This window comes from Schistocerca gregaria, chromosome 4 (assembly GCF_023897955.1).
Source record: "Schistocerca gregaria isolate iqSchGreg1 chromosome 4, iqSchGreg1.2, whole genome shotgun sequence".
Classification (NCBI taxonomy): domain Eukaryota; kingdom Metazoa; phylum Arthropoda; class Insecta; order Orthoptera; family Acrididae; genus Schistocerca; species Schistocerca gregaria.
The window spans coordinates 677,553,149-677,573,618 of NC_064923.1; the positions used below are offsets into that span (position 1 = coordinate 677,553,149).

At 40.5% G+C, this 20,470-nt stretch overlaps 1 protein-coding gene across 1 annotated transcript; it reads right to left on the bottom strand.

Annotated features, from left to right (window-relative positions):
- Positions 1 to 1,544: 1,544 nt before the first annotated feature.
- Positions 1,545 to 20,395, bottom strand: LOC126267130 (uncharacterized). Its single transcript, XM_049972053.1, has 2 exons — positions 20,362 to 20,395; positions 1,545 to 2,750 (listed from the first exon to the last, which is right to left on the bottom strand). The coding sequence occupies exons 1-2, from the start codon at positions 20,371 to 20,373 to the stop codon at positions 2,253 to 2,255; spliced, it is 510 nt and encodes a 169-aa protein (XP_049828010.1). The 5' UTR covers positions 20,374 to 20,395; the 3' UTR covers positions 1,545 to 2,252.
- Positions 20,396 to 20,470: the final 75 nt, after the last annotated feature.

The window sequence follows — 20,470 nt, forward strand, 5'->3', positions numbered from 1 at the left end:
GGAAATTCCGTTTCAATGAGCTGTGCAAATAAAAATTTGAGTATAATTGTATCAGTATAAAATTAATATGAATTCAGTGTACATAAAGAAGTGCACGTCGTAGAGCATGTCAGGGAACGATTCTAGCCAGTTAAGAAATGGTGTGTCCAGCAACAGCTAAAAGTGCTCCTGTTTTTTACATCTATATTAATATCAATATTCTGAAAATCACTGAAGTCAACGGTGCTTGATATTTTCTATGCAGGCGATTGCTCGAAACTTAGCTTGTTTCTCCAGGACCCTGTCAGTTTAGATTTTTCAGCATTCAGCATTCAGCACTCTCCCATGAGTTGAACAAACCAATCACTATTCGTGCTACTCTTTTTGTATATCTTCAGTATCCCTAGCTCGTTCTGAGACTTATAATATCATGGGCAAGGCTTAAATTTTTCTTTTCTTAATGCTCAACTTTAAAGGCCTCCCCTAACTTCTTCTTGTTTTTCTTTACTGCTTCCTTCACGTATTTAATTTATGTGTAACTTTTAAATCGAATGTTCAGCATAATCTTTATGCATGTCATTGTTACTATAATGTGAAACTTTCTATAGTGAAATGTGACTGTGATACTTTCTAAAAATAACCTAATAACTGTGAGCTAGAATTTAGTGGCTGAAGTTTGTTGCTTGTGAAATATTATTAACAATTGCTATGTTTTGTTGTAACATATGGAATTCATATATTGAGACTAATTCTGTGTAACTAAACGACTGAATGCTTATTATGTGAAACTTTATGATGTTAGACTGAAAACTTAAATTTTCCATTTGGTCCTTACATTTAATAATCAACAATTCAATAACGATAATTTATCGTCTGTTAAACACATTACTCAACAACTCGCCTTCCTACATTTAAGACTTTGTAGTGTGAAATGCCATATACTACTGCCTTCACAGTTCTTGATTCTACTGTGGAACTATATGGGATTAGACACATGTCCTATGTTTCAACAACGAATAATTCTTCATCGTGGCCCTGCAACTAGAAATGTTATCTGCACATTGGAAGACTTTTCTGCTCTGCAACGACGCCTGAAGTAAATCACATTGCTACATTGCCATCTGAAATAATTCACACTCCAGCACAGTGTGTGTGTGTGTGTGTGTGTGTGTGTGTGTGTGTGTGTGTGTGTGTGTGTGTGAATTTTTATAATTAAATCACACTATTGGGCAACGGCTTATATAATAAAACGATAATGCTGCTGTGCAATGGGTAGGTGTATGCATTTATTTTAACTAGCTGTTCACTTTTCAAAAGGAAGTATGGGCAAATGGAATAAAATGAAACAAAACCTATTTCAAGTCTATTCTTACCTTTTAACTAAGAAGATATGGACAGGTAAAGTATTGCATCAGTATTTGAGTTAAAGCACATGTCTCTCATAAATGTCCTTGGCAATCAGGCACATGGATACGTGCAGTGAACAAAGAGCTAGTCTGATATTTTCGAAAAATTGTTTACATATGTGACAAGGGAGTTACAGTTATTTGTAAATAGCACTGATATTTACTGTAGCGTAATGACAAAGTTTTATTTACAAAACAAGTACAAAAATATAATACATAAAGCACAAAATCACCCACACAACCCGGTGTTACTATTATAAGTTCTCTGTGTAAGTTTCAGTAAACAACTGAAACGTAAATTTAAAAGTGTAGCACTATTTACGTTTACTGGAGAAACAAACAAAACAAAACGATTTTATCTGATTAATACATTACTCTCATTTCAATTAACAAGTGTTCAAAAGTTTCATTGTGTTTTGCATCTAAGATATTAAGTATGTGGCAACAAAGAGAAGGTGCCTTAATTTATCAAAGTTGCTTCTAATGTGTATGTTAGTGAAAATATCTGTTTGCTGATATTCTTAACTGACATGCTCTGAGCTGAATAAGCTCAAGTTGAATTTTGCTCGTATAAAATGTAGCGGCACCACCAGTTAGGATAGGGAAAGTTAGTTTTGTGTGGTACCCTGAGCACAAGTTACAGCCAGGTGCAGTCCAGATTGAAGTGAGATGCATACCAGCAGTTGCGAAGAGAAATTGAGGCCACAGTGGTAGAACTGCCATAGAAGGCACACACAGCTGTTTTCATGGCCCAAGTCACAGGCAGAAGGGGGCCACTTGGCACCCTAAGTGTTACGCATTCGTGACGCAAAGTGGCGCATTTGGCAAAGCAGAGGAGCACAGTTGAGTATAAATAGGTGCCGTTTTCTAATTAGATGCATTCAAGTGTGACAGCTCTCCTGGATGGTGGGGAGTGTCACACCACCGTGCTACATGCAGTGACAGACGGAGTGCCAGCATAACAGTCCATGGCAGGTCGTTGGTTCGACCACCTGAAGCCAACGTAAGGTCCACAACCAGCCAACAGTTGGCCACTCTTTGGCTTGCTACTGCAGGCAATCGTCTCGGCTCCTTACACACACTGGAGACATCCCAAGGTGAGGTCAGCATATTCGGACGCCGGATCAGAGTCACTTGTTGGCACCGCGACTCGGACCATGCTAGTGAGGACGTGCGGTACGGGAATCTTGTGGTTGTCAGCTGGCCACACAACGGCTCCCAGTGGAGCAGCGCGGAGACATCGAGGACAGTGGCCGCCGAGCCAGCCATCCTGATATCATCAAAATCAGCAGGCTGGCCAGGGCTGGCACAACACAGCATTGTGTTGCACAGGCCGCTGGGGTGCTTACTCAGCATTGTGGGGCCCTGTGATGCAGACCAAGAAGAACAAGGACACTGTAGCTAAAATACAATAAATCACTTGCAAAGTTCTCGCCGAGTTTAATATTGCACCTCCTGACATCACCCACTACATTTGGTGTCTTCCTGCTACATTTGGTCATCCTGACACATTCGCTGGCAGAGGTCGCCATTACAAAAATGATGCTTCATATCTACGCATTTTCCTCATTTACGATGTTCAGGGCTCTTAATTAACTGGATGGCACTTTGATAGTCCACATACAAGGAGGTTGTTATTTGTTTTAGCAATATAATATTCTGAAAAATTGATTGAATCCATATGCATTCTTTTATAGGTTCACAGGAAGCTAGATATTCTACTTCCGTTGTTGACAATGCTACCACTTACTGGATCTGAGAGTTCCACAGTATGGGGCTTCAGTATGTTTATAAAAAAACTTTTGGTTGATTTTCGAGTAAGAACATATACTCATTGTCTGAGTCACTAAAAGCGGACAAACAATATTCCCCCTCCTTGAATAATATAAGCTGTAAGAGACTGTTCCCTTTATTTACTTCAAGATCCACTTCGCAGCATTCCAAATGGTCTTTTCTGGTTTTTTGAATTGCTGACTAGAATTTGGCAGTACAAAAGTGATGTCACGTCTGGTTTCCATTGATAGACAGTGTGGAGCATTGATTATTTTTAAAACGAATTGTAGCTTAGAGTACGCTTTACGACAACTAGCAGGCATTTTCATTGCATTGGCGTTCTCCCCGTTGCACCATTTGAACACAGCCCTTGTCCTCGTGTGTGTCTCTAGATTTAAGGAGACAGAGCCATCTTGAAACTGCTCTATTTGCAAACCGAAATAATGACTAGCATTGCTCATAGTTACATGAAATTCCCTGCTCTAAATCTTTCAGCAACAAATTGATGATTTATCTAGACTTGAATACAACCAGACCATCATCGAAGTGAATAGCTAGGACCCTCAAGAGTCCACTATGGTCAATTTTGGTCATCAGGCCGAATTTCCTTAGCCTACTGGTGTATCGTCGATTCCATACAGTAGATGCATTTTGAGTCCATAGATATATTTTTTAGTTTACATATCATTTTGGTTATTATAAAGATAACAGCTTCATTACTATTTGGAAACGTTTCATAAAACTGATTGTGTAAGAGATAAATGTAAATTAACTTTGAGTTTCATTCAGGTGTCTATAAACCAAAGGTGCTTTTATTCAAACTGTTCCAAATTTAATGAAGAGGACTACTCCTAGTCAACTAAGACAATTCCCTGGGCTCAAAGTGACTTGTATGGCCCTACGCAAGTCAATTCAGGTAGAGGTCTGCAGTAATTTCTTTTGTTTCAGGGTGACTAGCTCCACTGCCGAGCTGTGTACTTCTTAAAACACAAGTATAAAGGTTTTCTGTTTGATATTATACAGAGGTGAAAGGATATTGTGTTTGGTTTCCCCATAAACATCCAGTTGAAACACATCATGATCTTTTTCCATTGGCAGATTATAAAAGGACTGTCAGTCTGAGATAAATGTCAAGAAATAATGTGAACCATTCCTAATCTCTGAGAACATTGGAGGTGGACGGACTATTCAAGAAAAAAAGCCTTATTCAGGCAGAAGAAGAGGAAATTAAGTCACCTGAAGAAGAACTAAATTCTGAAACTAACTGTACTAAACAGAATGTCAATGAAGATGGTCCAGAATCCGAGAATTAAATAGGAAGAAGCCTATGAAACAGGGCAAAAATCAAAAAGCATGTTACATATGAGAACTTAAATGTAAATTTTGCAAATGTGACTCATTCTTACGAACTCATGTTATAGCAAGATGCAATGGTGCGTGTCAATTCAAAAATAGGAGAGGTGTGAGGAACACTTTTGAGAAAATTTGAAGAACTGACCTTTGAAGTTAAATGCAGGACGATTCTACTGCCAACAACATACATTTAGCGTAAGAACCACGAAGATAAGATAAACAGGAGAAGTAAAAACGACTAGTGGGACAGGGTACGCTCTGTCACCCACTGTAGGTTGGCTTGGGGATATGTATGTAGATGTAGATGCAAGAAGTAATGCATGCAACTAATCTTAATGAAACATATATCATGAGTATCTCCCCAAAAAATAAGAAATACCCGACAGTGAGCTGTGGATAGATTTAAAGCTCGACTCGTTGCGAGAGGATCCCAATAGAAGATTGTCATGGACTATACTGAAACTTTCAGCCCAATGGTAAGACTTTATTCCGTGAGAATAACCTTATCCAAAGCCATGGACGTGAGGCAGTTTTATAATTTCAACACGAGAAACTAAGCGAATTATTTCAATGAAATACTGTTACAATGCGATCCATCAAATTTGCATGTGTTCACTTTCTTACATGAACCACACTAGTTTACCTTTAAGTGCAATTAACTTTACAGATAACATATAAGACTTTCAGACGGGAATTAAGAAATGCAAATTGAAGGTGACTAGAAAACATGCAACGCATTTCACAATTTATTATTATTGTATTAAGGTCAAAAACAATCACCAAACTTTCGTTTCAAAGTTGTCAGTTTTTCCTCTTACAGAATAACTTACAAAACAAAATATCAGCAGTTTTACTTCTCAGATGTAGTGCAGTTCATAATGTGGTGCACAGTGCAGTCACAGTATATTCATGCCTCATATTTTTAGGTAGAGCAACCACTCCATATGGCCTATCTTTTGGAACCTTTTTCAAGTAATGATGGTGCAGTTCTTGCAGCACCAAATGGAGCATGGCACCATATTGCATTTACAGCGACAATTTAGAAGAGACGACTTATGACTGGAAGAATGCTAATTATCGCCATCCTCCGTAAATTTGCATACAACATCAAAATATTATAGAGTAAACCATTACATAAGGTTTATTCAACCACTACTAGCTATCCACTCTCCTATCAGTAGTCTTTCTGCCACACACCACCAAAGAAAATGCGTACCAAAAACTGGAAGGGACAAGGCTGTCCACTCATCTCCATAACTATGCTGCAACTGGGTTTCAGAAACGGAAACGACAAGCGGAAAACCTTGGCAGTTAACAGCCGTAATGGCTTCATTATTTCAGTTGTTGAATGGCAATTTTCTCCTTCCTTTTAGAAAATTTGTTTGGCCTACTAAGTAATACATGAAATAACTTATGTATTCTTTTTTTCTTATATCTTTCCAGTACCTTTTCATTCTTCCTTATGTTTTTCTCTTCTTTCATCTGTCTACATTGCACCTATCTTTTCTTTGTTTAACCGCGTGGAGTGGCCGCGTGGTTAGAGCCGCCATGTCACGGATTGCTCGGCCCCTCCTGCTGGAGGTTCGAGTCCTCCCTCGGGCATGGGTGTGTTTGTTGTTCTTAGCATAGGTTAGTTTAAGTAGTGCTTAAGTCTAGGGACGGACGAACTCAGCAGTTTGGTCCCTTAGGAATTCACACACATTTGAACTTTTTTTTCTTTGTTTTCTCATGGAAGCCCTTGAAACCTGATACTTTTACTCTAAACCTTCCCCTTTCTCCAGTTTCTTCCTTCATTAATTCCATTTCTCTCAGGTCTACTTAAACTTCTTTTGTCCATGTCCATGTTTAGGGGTTTCTGTCAAAGAAGTTAAAAATTCTTTCTCTTAACTTGTTCTCATCTAGCCTTTTAGGTGTGCATAGAACGCAACTCTTCTCTTCCTCATCCTATCTGATATTCGCTCCATTTTTTTCACAAACCTCTTTATTACTTCTTAATTTCCATTTCCCACTCTCATACTTTGGTCCCAAGATTTTCCTGATTATTTTCCTTACCATCTTTTCTATTTTACCTGGTTGTTTGGCTGTTAAAATAAAGGCATTTGTAATGCATAAAGGCATTTAGTTTCACGACAATACTGTAGTGCCGAAGTTTGGCATTTATGGAAATAGATTTCTTGTTGTACAGGTCTTGTTACTTGAAAATCTGTCTCCATTGTCCTTGCCCTTGCTAGGTTAGCTTCTTTGTCTAAAGCACTTCATTGTACTACTTCACCTAGATATTTAAATTTTTTATTCTTCTGTAATCAGCTTCCATATATTTCAGTGCCTCCTTCACACCTGTTGTGTACTCCGATTTTTCAAAAGATATATGTAGGCCTGATTTTGAAGCTAGCACTTGTAAGAGATTTACCTGCATTACTGCATCTACTACAGATTCTACAAAGACCGCAAGGTGATCTGCAAAAACCAGACAATTAGGATCAGATTATCTCCCAATTGTGAGCCTTCTAATTCCTTCTTCTTCTGTTATTACCTTTTCTAGCAAACAATTGAACCGCAGTGGTAACAGTTTATTTACCTGCCTTACGTCAGTTTTGATCTGAAAAACCTTAAATGTTCAACCCAAACATTTAATTTCTCATTTTTTTTATTTGTTAGTGTGTCTTTTATGATTGCCACTGGTTTGCTGTCAGCTCCATATCCTTTTAAGGTGCTAAATAATTTCCTGTCAATTGAATAATATGCTTTTTTGGAATCTACAAATGTTATACACTGAAGAGCCAAAGAAACTGGTGAAGGTGCCTAATATCGTTTAGCGCTCCCACGAAAACGCAGAAGTGCCGTAACACAATGACACCACGAATAGTACAGGGCTGTCTATAAATCCGAAGTACGAGAGGTGGAGACCTCTTCCGAACAGCACGTCGCAAGCCATCCCATATATGCTCAACAATGTTCATGTCTGGGGAGTTTAGTGGGCAGCGAAAGTGTTTAAACTCAGAAGAGTGTTCCTGGAGCCACACTGTAGCAATCCTGAATGTGTGGGATATCGCATTGACCTGCTGGAATTCCCCAAGTTCGTCTGAATTCTCATTGGATTTGAATCGATGCAGGTGATCAGACAGGATGCTTACGTACGTGTCAACTGTCAGAGTCGCATCTAAACGCACGCCACATCATTTCAGAGCCCTCACCAGCCTGATCAGTCGCCTGTTGAATGTAGCGTCCATGGATTCATGAGTTTGCCCCATACGCGTACACGTCCACCCTCTCGATGCAATTACAAACGAGACGCGTCCGACCAGGCAACAATCCAATGTTGGTGTCGACGGACCCAGGCGAGGCGTAAAGCTTTGTGTCGTGCAGTCATCAAGGGTATACGAGTGGGCCTTTGGCTCCGAAAGCCCATATCGATGATGTTTTGTTGAATGGTTCGCACGCTGACACTTGCTGATGACCCGGTACAGAAATCTTCAGCAATTTGCGGCAGGGTTGCAGTTCTATCACGTTGACGAATTCTCTTCAGTCGTCGTTGGTCCTGTTCGTGCGCCGACTATTACGCCATGTTCAAACTCACTTAAATCTTGACAATCTGCCATTGTAGCTGCAGTTACCGGTCTAACAACTGCAGCAGATACTTGTCTTATGTAGGCATTGCCGCCCTAGCGTCGCATTCTGCCTGTTTAGATATCTCTGTATTTGAATACGCATGCCTATTTCTTTGGCGCTTCAGTGTATAAATGCTTTTAGATCTCATTTCTCTTAACCTGATTAGGAATTTCAAATTTAAAAACCATCTTTGATACTCTCCTAATTGCTGATCCAGTTCGCTGTACAGCCTGTAATGTTTCTGAAAGAATTTTGTAAGTCACTTGAAGGAGGCACATTCCCATATAGTTGTGGGTCAGCTTTACGTCCTTTTTAGTGGATTGGATAAATTAATGCTGTTTTCCAATCTTCTGATATAGCTTCACTTTTCCCATATTTTTTGAAACACTCTACATAGCTTCTTGACTGTGACCATACCTGCAATTTTTCACATTTCAGAAGTTACTGAATCCTTCTTGTTGGCCTTGTCATTCTTCAGATCTTTAACGATTCTCTGGATTTCATGCTTGCTGGGCGGTTCTGAGTTTGCGTGACTCTATCCTGGATTTTATTCTAGAAAGTTTGCTCTTGGTTCATCACAGTTTAACAACTTATTGAAATGAGTTTCTAAAATTTCACAGTTTCCTTTGTTGTTTAGGGCTTCATCCTTGAAAAATAAGGTAGGTCTTGGTACGTTTGGAGGATTTGTTTAAAACTTTTTTACAAGTTCCTAGTACTGTTCTTTTGGAAGTCTTCTTCAATTAGTGATAGCTGGTTTCTTTCAAACTTCCTTTTGACTGCTCTTATGGTTCTTAATGTTTGAGACCTTTGTTGCTTAAAGTTGATAAGGTCTTCTCTTCTTTTTGTGGAATACCATTTCTGCCAGGCTTCTTTTCTAAGTACTAATGCTTTTCGCGCCGTTTATTCCACCATCTGTGCTTTTTGAGTGGTGCTATTTCAAGGGCTGCTTTGACTAATTTTATTTTAATCTGCTCCTAGACTTCTGAGTCTTTATATTTAGCGTTTCCTGAAATTTTTGTTTCTTCACTTTTAAAGTTTCTGTATCTATTTTAAGAATCGTACGTCCTTGTCTTGGAATTTTGTTTGTAGTTTAAATTTCATTTTTTTGTGGTTAGGTAGTGATCTGTTTCAATATTCACACGCTATCTAACTTTTAGATTCATGACTTCCTTTTGATTGTTAAAAGATATAGCTACTTGGTCAATCTCAGATTCTCTCAGGTTTGTATTAGGTGATTTCCAAGTTTTCTGTTTCTCGGCAGTTTCTTAAAATTTATGGACATTAATTTGAGGTTGATACCTCTACATAGTTATATTACTTTTTCCCCATTTTTATTTGTTCTTTTGTGTGCTGGATAGTCTCTGACAGTTTTCCTGAACTTCCTTTCTTGAAGTCTCCTAACAAAATTTTAACGATCCTCAATGGAACCTTTGATAGTTCTACTTCCAGTGACTTCCAGAAGCTTTAAACTTTATCTTGATTGCTTTCATTGTCCGCATTTATAAGAGCATGACAATTTATTAACATGTAAACCCTATTTGCACGTCGCAGAGTAAGAATAGAGTGCTATTCACTCGGGGGACAAAAATCGGTGACCGAATTTACTTTTGTTCTGTTTACAATGAGCCCTGTTCCTAAATGTGGAATGCCTTTGCCCATCGGATTCCAGCCTTTGGTTCCTCTGAGAATCCTATGTCCCTCTGCTTCTGTGATGTATTCATCACCAAATCTAGTTTCCTGAAGAACCAAGAATTCTATTTGGTGTTTGTCTAATATTTTAATTGTTTCTTTTGTTTCCATATTTTCAAAAGTGAATTTATGATTGGAGTGCCAAAGAAGCACTTCCCTTCTGTTCTTAAATTACGTGGGGGACTTCCAGAGCATTGTGAGTCCTTCACTTTGCGTGCTATTCCGGGCTCCCCAAAATCCGGTGGCCCAGTTGCGCCGCTTTCTACGACGGAGGATTTCCTTCCAAGATTACCCCGTGGGTTAGTTCCATTTGGAGAAATTTCCATCATGCATAAGCTACTTGACACAGTTGTTGGGTAGCTGGTGGGTGCCAATTCACATTTAAACCTCAGACAGAAAGTCCCAGATTTTTTTTCTTTTCGGTTGCCCCTCACGCGGGATACAGACGCTGACCGAACGCCACCTGATACTGCAACAGTCAAATCGTTCAAATTCCTCTGAGCACTATGGGACTTAACTTCTGAGGCCATCAGTCCCCTAGAACTTACATCTACTTAAACCTAACTAACCTAAGGACATCTCACACACACATCCATGCCCGAGGCAGGATTCGAACCTGCGACCGTGGCTGTCGCGTGGTTCCAGACTGTAGCGCCTAGAACCGCTAGGCCTAGAACAGTCGTATTTGGATTTTATTCTGTAGGTTTTATATCAGCCCTGAAAGCGGGGTCGCCTCTTCCGCCAGTCCCGCCGTCCGACGGTCATCACCTCCGTCTTGACTGCCGTTGGGGTCTTCACCATTTCCCTGGCAAGGGGTCCTGTCATCCAGGCCAGGTGAACCGAAGTCTTTTAAAGAGGTTTTACTCCTCTCCCTGCTCCTTTCTCAACCGGGCTTGGGACCGGCTATGGCGCAATTACCTTTCCTATATAACAATGGATGATTACTACAGTGTGTTTTATAAGGGGAGAAACATGTCATAAGTTGACTGTATGGATATTTTCTGATTAGCTATTGATCACTTAATTACATTGTTATGCATGTATATATTTGAAACAACCATTTTGTGAACGTCTGTTTTCTTCCTGAAGGAGGAATAATTTACTCTTTGCTTTATAATAAATTATTCCTGCTTCAGGAGGAAAACAGATATTCACAAAATGATTGTTTCGAATACGTACGTGGATGACAAAGTAATTAAGTGATCAGTAGCTGCCGGCCGAGCGGTTCCAGTCGCTACAGTCTGGAACCGCGCGACAGCCACGGTCGCAGGTTCGCATCCTGCCTCGGGCATGGATGTGTGTGATGGCCTTAGGTTGGTTAGGTTTAAGTAGTTCTACGTTCTACGGGTCTGATGACCTCAGAAGTTAAGTCTCATAGTGCTCAGAGCCTTTTTGATCAGTAGCTATTTATAGAATCCTCATATAATCAAAGTATCACATCTTTCTCCACTTATTAAACACACTGCAATAATCATCCATGAGTCACCTATATAACTGAGAGCAAACTTCCGAGAGTTCTTTAATTAAACATGAGGGTTGTTAGAATATAGACCAATAATCTAGGTGACGTTATTCTAGAATGTAATAGGAAAGAGGATGTGTCAAAAAGCAAGAAATATCTGAAAACGCACTACTAAAGCATATTTAAGAGAGTAGAAGTAAAATATGGGTGAAGGACTTGACGTGAAACAGAATCAATGTGCGTTCCTGCAACACATTTTTCTTCAGTTCAGTCTTCAACATCTGATGTTGCGTGAAAATTACGTTACTATAGCAAGGCAGATTAAGGATTTATAGATTTTTCTTTTCAGTAAAGCCGTTATTCATATTGTTCAAGTAACAATTATTGAATTCTTCCTCTGACTGTAACACATAGAATCGCGAGTCTGGTTCCCTAAATTTCTCCGCCTTAGCTCCACTATTCTAGAGGTCAAACAGTTCAGCGGCTCACTGCAACTGTGTAAGCGCAGCAAAACCTGTGTTAGGGTCCAGTAGAAGCATACACTGATACATTCCTTCCTGAGAAAACACAAGGGCAGAGTGATTGCTCGTGCCATTGTTAGCCATGTCGTAGTGTCTTCCGGCTCTAGAGTGAAGCTCGAGGAGAACACAAATGCCGTGGTCGTTCAGAGGTAGCAGTAATAGATGGGCAACAAATTAGAAATCAATGCAACGAAAAATATGCATACGTAATCAACTTCGCTGCTATTAAGCTTGTCTACAAGCATCCAGGAGCATATCTAGGCGGGCAGCGAAATGTTTTACACGTAATAATTTAATAAAAAAATGTAAGTGCTCACAGATGTGAATGTTACAGAAACAACAGTTTCTTAAATCATGGTTCAAAAACTGAAATCAGTTTTTGCAGGTGAATGGAAAAGCTGGTAGAAGCTACATAAGGGAAGACCCGTTTTGGTTCCTGCGAAATGAAAGAATCATGTTATAAGATTATATAAACAAATACAAACATGGATAGTGGAATGAAGTCGAATTGACTCAGGTGATGCCGAGGAAATTAAATTAGGAAATGAGACACTGAAAGTAGTATACGCATTTTGCCGGTTAGGTAGCAAGGTAACTGCCAACAACTCGAATACTCGTAGAGAGGATATAAAATGCAGACTGGCAACGGTAAGAAGAGCGTATCTGAAAAATAGAAAAAGTTGTTAAGAAATTTACGTGGCACTACAGAAGAATTTTGAAAATTAAGTCCGAGGATCGGATAACTAATGAAGTAGTGAATCTAACTGATGAGAAAAGACATTTATGACATATCATGAAGCCTCAAGCAATAACTAATGCGGTACTGAGGTGTGAGGGGTAAAAATGGTAGATATAAACCGTGACTTGACTACGGTGAACCATACAAATGGATGTGGATTGCGGTACGTAAACAGAGATGTAGAAACTTGCACAGAATAATCTATAGTGCAGAGCTATGTCTTTGGACTGAACAGCGCTTACCTATGCGCTACAGTCTGGAACCGCGCGAACGCTACGGTCGCAGGTTCGAATCCTGCCTCGGGCATGGGTGTGTGTGATGTCCTTAGGTTAGTTAGGTTTAAGTAGTTCTGAGTTCTAGGGGACTGATGACCTCAGATGTTAAGTCCCATAGTGCTCAGAGCCAAGTGCTTACCTGACAGTGATTAGCTACGGGACTTCTTTGCAGATAGAATTCAAACCATCGTTCTTAATGGATCAAAATCCACACATATAAAAGTAACTTTGGAAATGCGTCAGTGAAGTATGATAAGATCGTTATTGTTTGTAACATGATATACAGGACTATGTCGGAGTCTCTAACAGGTTCTTCGCAGATGAGAAGGTAGCAATGCCAGAAGACTTTAGCGACTTGCTGGAAGACCTGCAAATCATCGATGATCATTGCAGTAGCTGGCAGCTACCGTGAAGGTAAATAAACGGAACATAGTACCCATAACTATGTGAAAAGTCAAGTATTTCCGACAAGTCTCTAGAAACAGTAATTACCGCAAAACACATACCTAGGACTCAAAGAGTAGCCATCCGAAATGGAATGAACAAAAAATCAGTTGCAGAAAAATAGATGCAAGGCTGAGATTCATTGGAAGAACATTAAGGAACTGCAATTCACCCACGGAAGAAGTGGCTTACAATACACTTGTTCGACCTATCCTTGAGTATTGTTCATCACATTGGGACTCTCATGAGAAGGGGTTAATACAAGATATAATGAAGTTAAAATGAAAAACGGAACGTTTGGTCTGGGGATCGTTTATTCGATGCAGGAGCATTACTATTTACTTAAGAAACTCCAATAGCAAACGTTACAAGAGAGGAGCTGTACATCACGGAGAGGTTTGATGATGAAATTTCTAGAGTGTGCGTTCCAAGATGAGTCAGTCATCGTGTTATTCCACTCAATTACATCTCGCTAAATGATCAAAACTATATAATCTGATAAATTAGAGCTAATACGTAGGTTTCCCTTCAATTATTCTTCCCACGCGCCATTCGCCAGTGGAACAGGAAAGGGAGCAAAAGACAGTTGTAGCGAAGGCAGCTCCCCCAAACACTGGTAGGTGGGTTGTGGATTGTATGGCATAGGTATAAGTGTAGAAAACAGCGTAACTTCCTCACACAGCCGCTTGTATTTGATGTGTAAGCAAGTAGTATAACAAATTAAAGAGACTACGTAGTGCATGCAAATGCTATACACGAAGAAATAAGAACGACGAGAGCAACGCGATGTCCCACGGAAATTTTATCGGAAACATCTTCAATGTTATTCGATCTGTATATTGAGCAAGCAGGAAAAGGCCGGCAGCGGTGGTCTCGCGGTTCTAGGCGCGCAGTCCGGAACCGTGCGACAGCTACGGTCGCAGGTTCGAATCCTGTCTCGGGCATGGATGTGTGTGATGTCCTTAGGTTAGTTAGGTTTAAGTAGTTGTAAGTTCTAGGGGACTGATGACCACAGCAGTTGAGTCCCATAGTGCTCAGAGCCATTTGAACCAGGAAAGGAAACAAAAGAAAAATTTGGAGTAGGAATTAAAATCCATGGAGAAGAAATAAAAACTTTAGATTAAAACTGAAGAAACTGCAAAAAGGTGGGAATTTAAGGACATGGGGGAAAGAAACACAGTAGAAGAAGAGTGGGTAGCTCTGAGGGTTGCAGTAGTGAAGGCAGCAGAGGATAAAGTAGGTAAAAAGACGAGGGCTGCTGGAAATCCTTGGGTAACAGAAGAAATATTGAATTTCATTGATGAAAGGAGAACATATAAAAAAGCAGTAAATGAAGCAGGCAAAAAGGAATACAGACGTCTCAATAATGAGATCGACAGGAAGTGCAAAATGGCTAAGCAGGGATGGCTAGAGGACAAATGTAAGGATGTAGAAGCTTATCTCACTAGGGGTAAGATAGATACTGCCTACAGGAAAATTAAAGAGACCATTGGAGAGAAGAGAACCAGGTGTATGAATATCAAGAGCTCAGATGGCAACCCAGTTCTAAGCAAAGTAGGCAGAAAGGTGGAAGGAGTATATAGAATTTTTATACAACGGCGATGTACTTGAGGACAATATTACGGAAATGGAAGAGGATGTAGATGAAGACGAAATGGGAGATAAGATACTGCGTGAAGAGTTTGACATAGCACTGAAAGACCGGACTCGAAACAAGGCCCCGGGAGTAGATAACATTCCATTAGAACTACTGACGGCCTTGGGAGAGCCAGGCATGACAAAATTCTACCAGCTGGTGAGCAAGATGTATGAGACAGGCGAAATACCCTCTGACTTCAAGAAGAATATAATAATTCCAATCCCAAAGAAAGCAGGTGCTGAAAGATGTGAAAATTACCCAACTATCAGTTTAATAGGTCACAGCTGCAAAATACTAACATGAATTCTTTACAGACGAATGGAAAAACTGGTAGATGCGGACCTCGGGGAGGATCAGTTTGGATTCCGTAGAAATGTTGGAACACGTGAGGCAATACTGACCGTACGACTTATCTTAGAAGAAAGATTAAGAAAAGGCAAACCTACGTTTCTAGCATTTGTAGACTTAGAGAAAGCTTTTGCCAATTTTGACTGGAATACTCTCTTTCAAATTCTGAAGGTGGCAGGGGTAAAATATAGGTAGCGAAAGGCTATTTACAATTTGTACAGAAACCAGATGGCAGTCATAAGAGTCGGGGGGCATGAAAGGGATGCAGTGGTTGGGAAAGGAGTGAGACAGGGTTGTAGCCTCTCCCCGATGTTATTCAATATGTATATTGAGCAAGCAGTAAAGGAAACAAAAGAAAAAGTCGTAGTAGGTATCAAAATTCATGGAGAAGAAGTAAAAACTTTGAGGTTCGTCGATGACATTGTAATTCTGTCAGAGACGGCAAAGGACTTGGAAGAGCAGTTGAATGGAAGGGACAGTCTCTTCAAAGGAGGATATAAGATGAACATCAACAAAAGCAAAACGAGGATAATGGAATGTAGTCGAATTAAGTCGGGTGATGCTGAAGGAATTAGATTAGGAAATGAGACACTTAAAGTAGTAAAGGAGTTTTGCTATTTAGGAAGTAAAATAACTGATGATGGTCGAAGTAGAGAGGATATAAAATGTATACTGGCAATGGGAAGGAAAGCGTTTCTGAAGAAGAGAAATTTGTTAACATCGAATATAGATTTATGTATCAGGAAGTCGTTTCTGAAAGTATTTGTTTGGAATGTAGCCATGCATGGAAGTGAAACATGGACGATAACTAGTTTGGACAAGAAGAAAATAGAAGCTTTCGAAATGTGGTGCTACAGAAGAATGCTGAAGATAAGGGAATAGATCACGTAACTAATGAGGAGGTATTGAATAGGATTGGGGAGAAGAGAAGTTTGTGGCACAACTTGACTAGAAGAAGGGATCGGTTGATAGGACATGTTTTGAGGCATCAAGAGATCACAAATTTAGCATTGGAGGGCAGCGTGGGGGGGGGGGGGGGGGGGAAGAATCGTAGATGGAGACCAAGAGATGAATACACTAAGCAGATTCAGAAGGATGTAGGTTGCAGTAGGTACTGGGAGATGAAGAAGCTTGCACAGGATAGAGTAGCATGGAGAGCTGCATCAAACCAGTCTCAGGACTGAAGACAACAACAACGAGGTTCGAAGATGACATTGTAATTCTGTCAGAGGCAGCAAAGGACCTGGAATAGCAACTGAACGGAATGGACAGTGTCTTGAAAGGAGGATATAAGATGAACATCAACAAAAGTAAAACGAGGATAATGGAATGTTGTCCAATTAAATCGGGTGATGCTGTGGGAATTAGATTAGGAACTGAGACGCTTAAAGTAGTAAATGAGTTTTGCTATTTGGAGAGCAAAATAACTGATGATGGTCGAAGTAGAGAGGATATAAAATGTAGGCTGCAATGACAAGGTAAGCATTGCTGAAGAAGAGAAATTTTTTAACATCGGGTATAAATGTAAGTTTCAAGAAGTCGTTTCTGAAAGTATTTGTATGGAGTGTAGCCATGTATGGAAATGAAACGTGGACGATAAATAGTTTAGACAAGAAGAGAATAATAGCTTTTGAAATGTGTTGCTACAGAAGTATGCTGAAGATTAGATGGGTAGATCACATAACTAATGAGGAGGTATTGAATACAACTGGAGAGAAGAGATATTTGTGGCACAACTTGACTAGAAGAAGGGATCGGTTGGTAGGACATATTCTGAGGCATCAAGTGATCACCAATTTAGTATTGGAGGGCGGCGTGGATGGTAAAAATCGTAGAGGGAGGCCAAGAGGTGAATACACTAAACTGATTCAGAAGGATGTAGATTACAGTAGGTACTGGGAGATGAAGAACCTTGCACAGGATGAGTTGCATGGAGAGCTGCATCAAACCAGTCTCAGGACTGAAGACCACAATAACAATTCGAAGTCCACTTAACCTCAAAGAAGGAAATTGAAAATTTGTGGTAAGATCTTATGGGATCAAACAGCTGAGGTCATCGGCCCCAATGCTTAGACGCTACTTAATCTAACTTAAACTGACTTACGCTAAGAACAACACACACACTCATACCCGAGGGAGGACTCACCTCCGACACTGAGAGTCGCACGGACCGCGACAAGGCGCCGTAGACCGCTCGGTTACACCGCGCATCTTCAAGGAAGGAAAAAGGAAGGAAGTCAGATAAGGATTTTTATGTTCCGTGGACAACTAGGTCATTACAGAGAACACAACCTCAATTTACAGTGATGGGGAAGGAGAATGGTCACTCTCCCAGTATCTGCCTTGAGTAATTTTGAGAAATTGTAGGAAACCTAGCTCTGGATAGGTTTAAATTTCTTTCCTTCAGAAAGGAGAGTCAAGTGATTTAATCATTGAACCATCGCCCTCGGCACGGAATTACAGGTGAGTCGTAAATCTTAAATGGATGACTTTTTTTCCAGTAAAATCTTCAGATGGTAACGGAGGATATGCTGTAAAATTAACGTAAATGTTAAGTTTTTGCGTTTCTTGCCGGTACGTTATTGGTGTGTCGTATTTACAATTAGAATAGCAACAACCTGCACGGCTTTGAGAAGATTTCAATAGCGCCGAGATACATAATACATTGAGGAAATCGAGTTGATTAGAGAAAATAACGTAGTGTACGAGGCACTACGAGGAACTGACAAGGCTTATGTGAATCCGAGACAGCCACAGAGCTAGAATAAAAATAAATGTGTAATAAGTAGATGAAGTTAAGTGTTCGTTCGTTAGCTGGCGAAGGCTAGTACTGATCTGATTTTATTTCACATATTACGAGGGCATGGTGATGCCTCCGAATTTTTATATGAAAACTATTAATGCTTTTTAAATTGAATGAACTTTAATAACATTCTACGTCTTTATTCTTCATGTCCAAACATTTATTTCTCAACATAGTCAACCCGGGGACGAACACATAATTTCTCAACATAGTCAACCTGGGGACGAACACATATATCCCAACGAGAGACCAATTTGTTCATACGGAGCAACAACCTCACCTCCGCTTGCACCACTTGATCTCTATCAAAGTGAAGTCCTCGAAGGTGTTCTTTCAGTTTCGAAAACGGATGAAAATCGGATGGGGCCAAATCGGGATTGTACGGAGGATGATCGATGACAATGAACTCAGGGCTCGTGTGTTGTCTGGTGTTATGCTGAAAGAGAGGATGTTCAGTGTGTGGATGAACTCTTTGGATCCGAAAATCGATCACATAATCTGTTTCTAACGCAACGACATACACTATGTGATCAAAAGTATCCGGATACACCGAAAACCTTACGTTTTTCATATTAGGTGCAATGTGTTGACTGCTGCCATCTACTGCCAGGTACTCCATATCAGCGACCTCAGTAGTCATTAGGCATAGTGAGAGAGCAGAATGGGGCCCCACTTGTGTCACACGTCTGTACGCGAGATTTCCACACTCCTTAGCATTCCTATGTCCACTGTTTCCGATGTGATAGTGGAATGGAAACGTGAAGGGACACGTACAGCACAAAAGCGTACAGGCCGACCTCGTCTGTTGACTGACAGAGACAGCCGACAGTTGAAGAGGGTCGTAATGTGTAATAGGAAGACATCCATCCAGATGTCATACAGAAATTCCAAACCTTATCAGTATCCACTGCAAGTACTATGACAGTTAGGTGGGAGGTGAGAAGCTTCGATTTCATGGTCGAGCGGCTGCTCATAAGCCACACATCACGCCGGTAATTACCAAACGACGCCTAGCCCGATTTAACAGTGGAAAAACGTTGTGTTGAGGGACGAATCACGGTGAACAATGTGGCGATCCGATGGTAGGATATGGGTATGGCGAATTCTCGGTGTAGTCATCTTCCAGCTAGTGTAGTGCCAACAATAAAATTCGGAAACGGTGGTGTTATGGTGTGGTCGTGTTTTTCATGAAGGGGGCTTGCACCCCTTGTTGTTTTGCGTGGCACTATCACAGCACAGGCCTACATTGATATTTCAAGCACCCTCTTACTTCTCACTGTTGAAGAGCAATTCGGGGATGGCATGTGCATCTTTCAACACGATCGAGCACCTGTTCTTAATGCACAGCCTGTGGTGAAGTGGTTACATGACAATAATATCCCTATAATGCACTGGCCTGCACAGAGTCCTAATCTGAATCCTATAAAGCACCTTCGGGATGTTTTGGAACGCCGACTACGTGCCAGGCCTCACCGACATACATCGATACCCCTCCTCGGGGCAGCTCTCCGTGAAGAATGGGCTGCCATTCCCCAAGAAATGCTCCAGCACCTGATTGAACATATGCCTGCGAGAGTGGAAGCTGTCACCAAGGCTAAGGGTGGGCCAACACCATATTGAATTCCAACATTACAGACGGAGAACGCCACGAACTTGTAAGGCATTTTCAGCCAGGTGTCCGGATACTTTTGATCACATAGTGTACATACGTTTCACACCACCATGTCACACGCTACAATGTGGAGCCCTCTAGCGACAGAGGGGTGCAAAACTATAGACATAAAGACCAAAGATGTAGAATGTTAATAACGGTCATCTTATTTTTAAATTCTTAAAAGTTTGCATATAAAAAATTCGGAGGCGTTACCTTTCAGCACACCTGAGCACATCAGGCTAAATATATTTGCACTGCTGAATGATAAAACAAAGGCCACTATTGTACTGCAAGTGATTTAAATATTACCAGCGTTCGTAGCGAACGGCCAGTTGTCAAGGCGCGAGATCCTGATGTAACTTTGAAAATTGTTAAAACTCAAGTAAATCATATTTCCTTACATATCTAGACACAGCTTACGGTTCCTTAAGATATTTTAGTTGGAGATATGTGAACAGCGAGTTCTGTCTAGTGCACGCGTATTAGCTGAAACGTTAGCAGATATATGAAGGGCGATACACAGTGCCGAATGATGAACAGTGTCGCGCAAATGCAAGAAAATTTGCCGTTAGTGACAAACAAACTATTCTCTCGATTCTGTTTATCACTTGCGAAGTCATCTTACCAAATTAAGCAACCTAAAAGGTATTATGAACTCTAAACATACCCGCCGGACCATCTGTCTGTACGGTCAACTCATTCCCAAAACGTTTCCTTAAGAGCTTTTATGTCTCTTTGCGTGCGTCTACGTTGCGTGTGCGTGCCGCTTCTTGAAA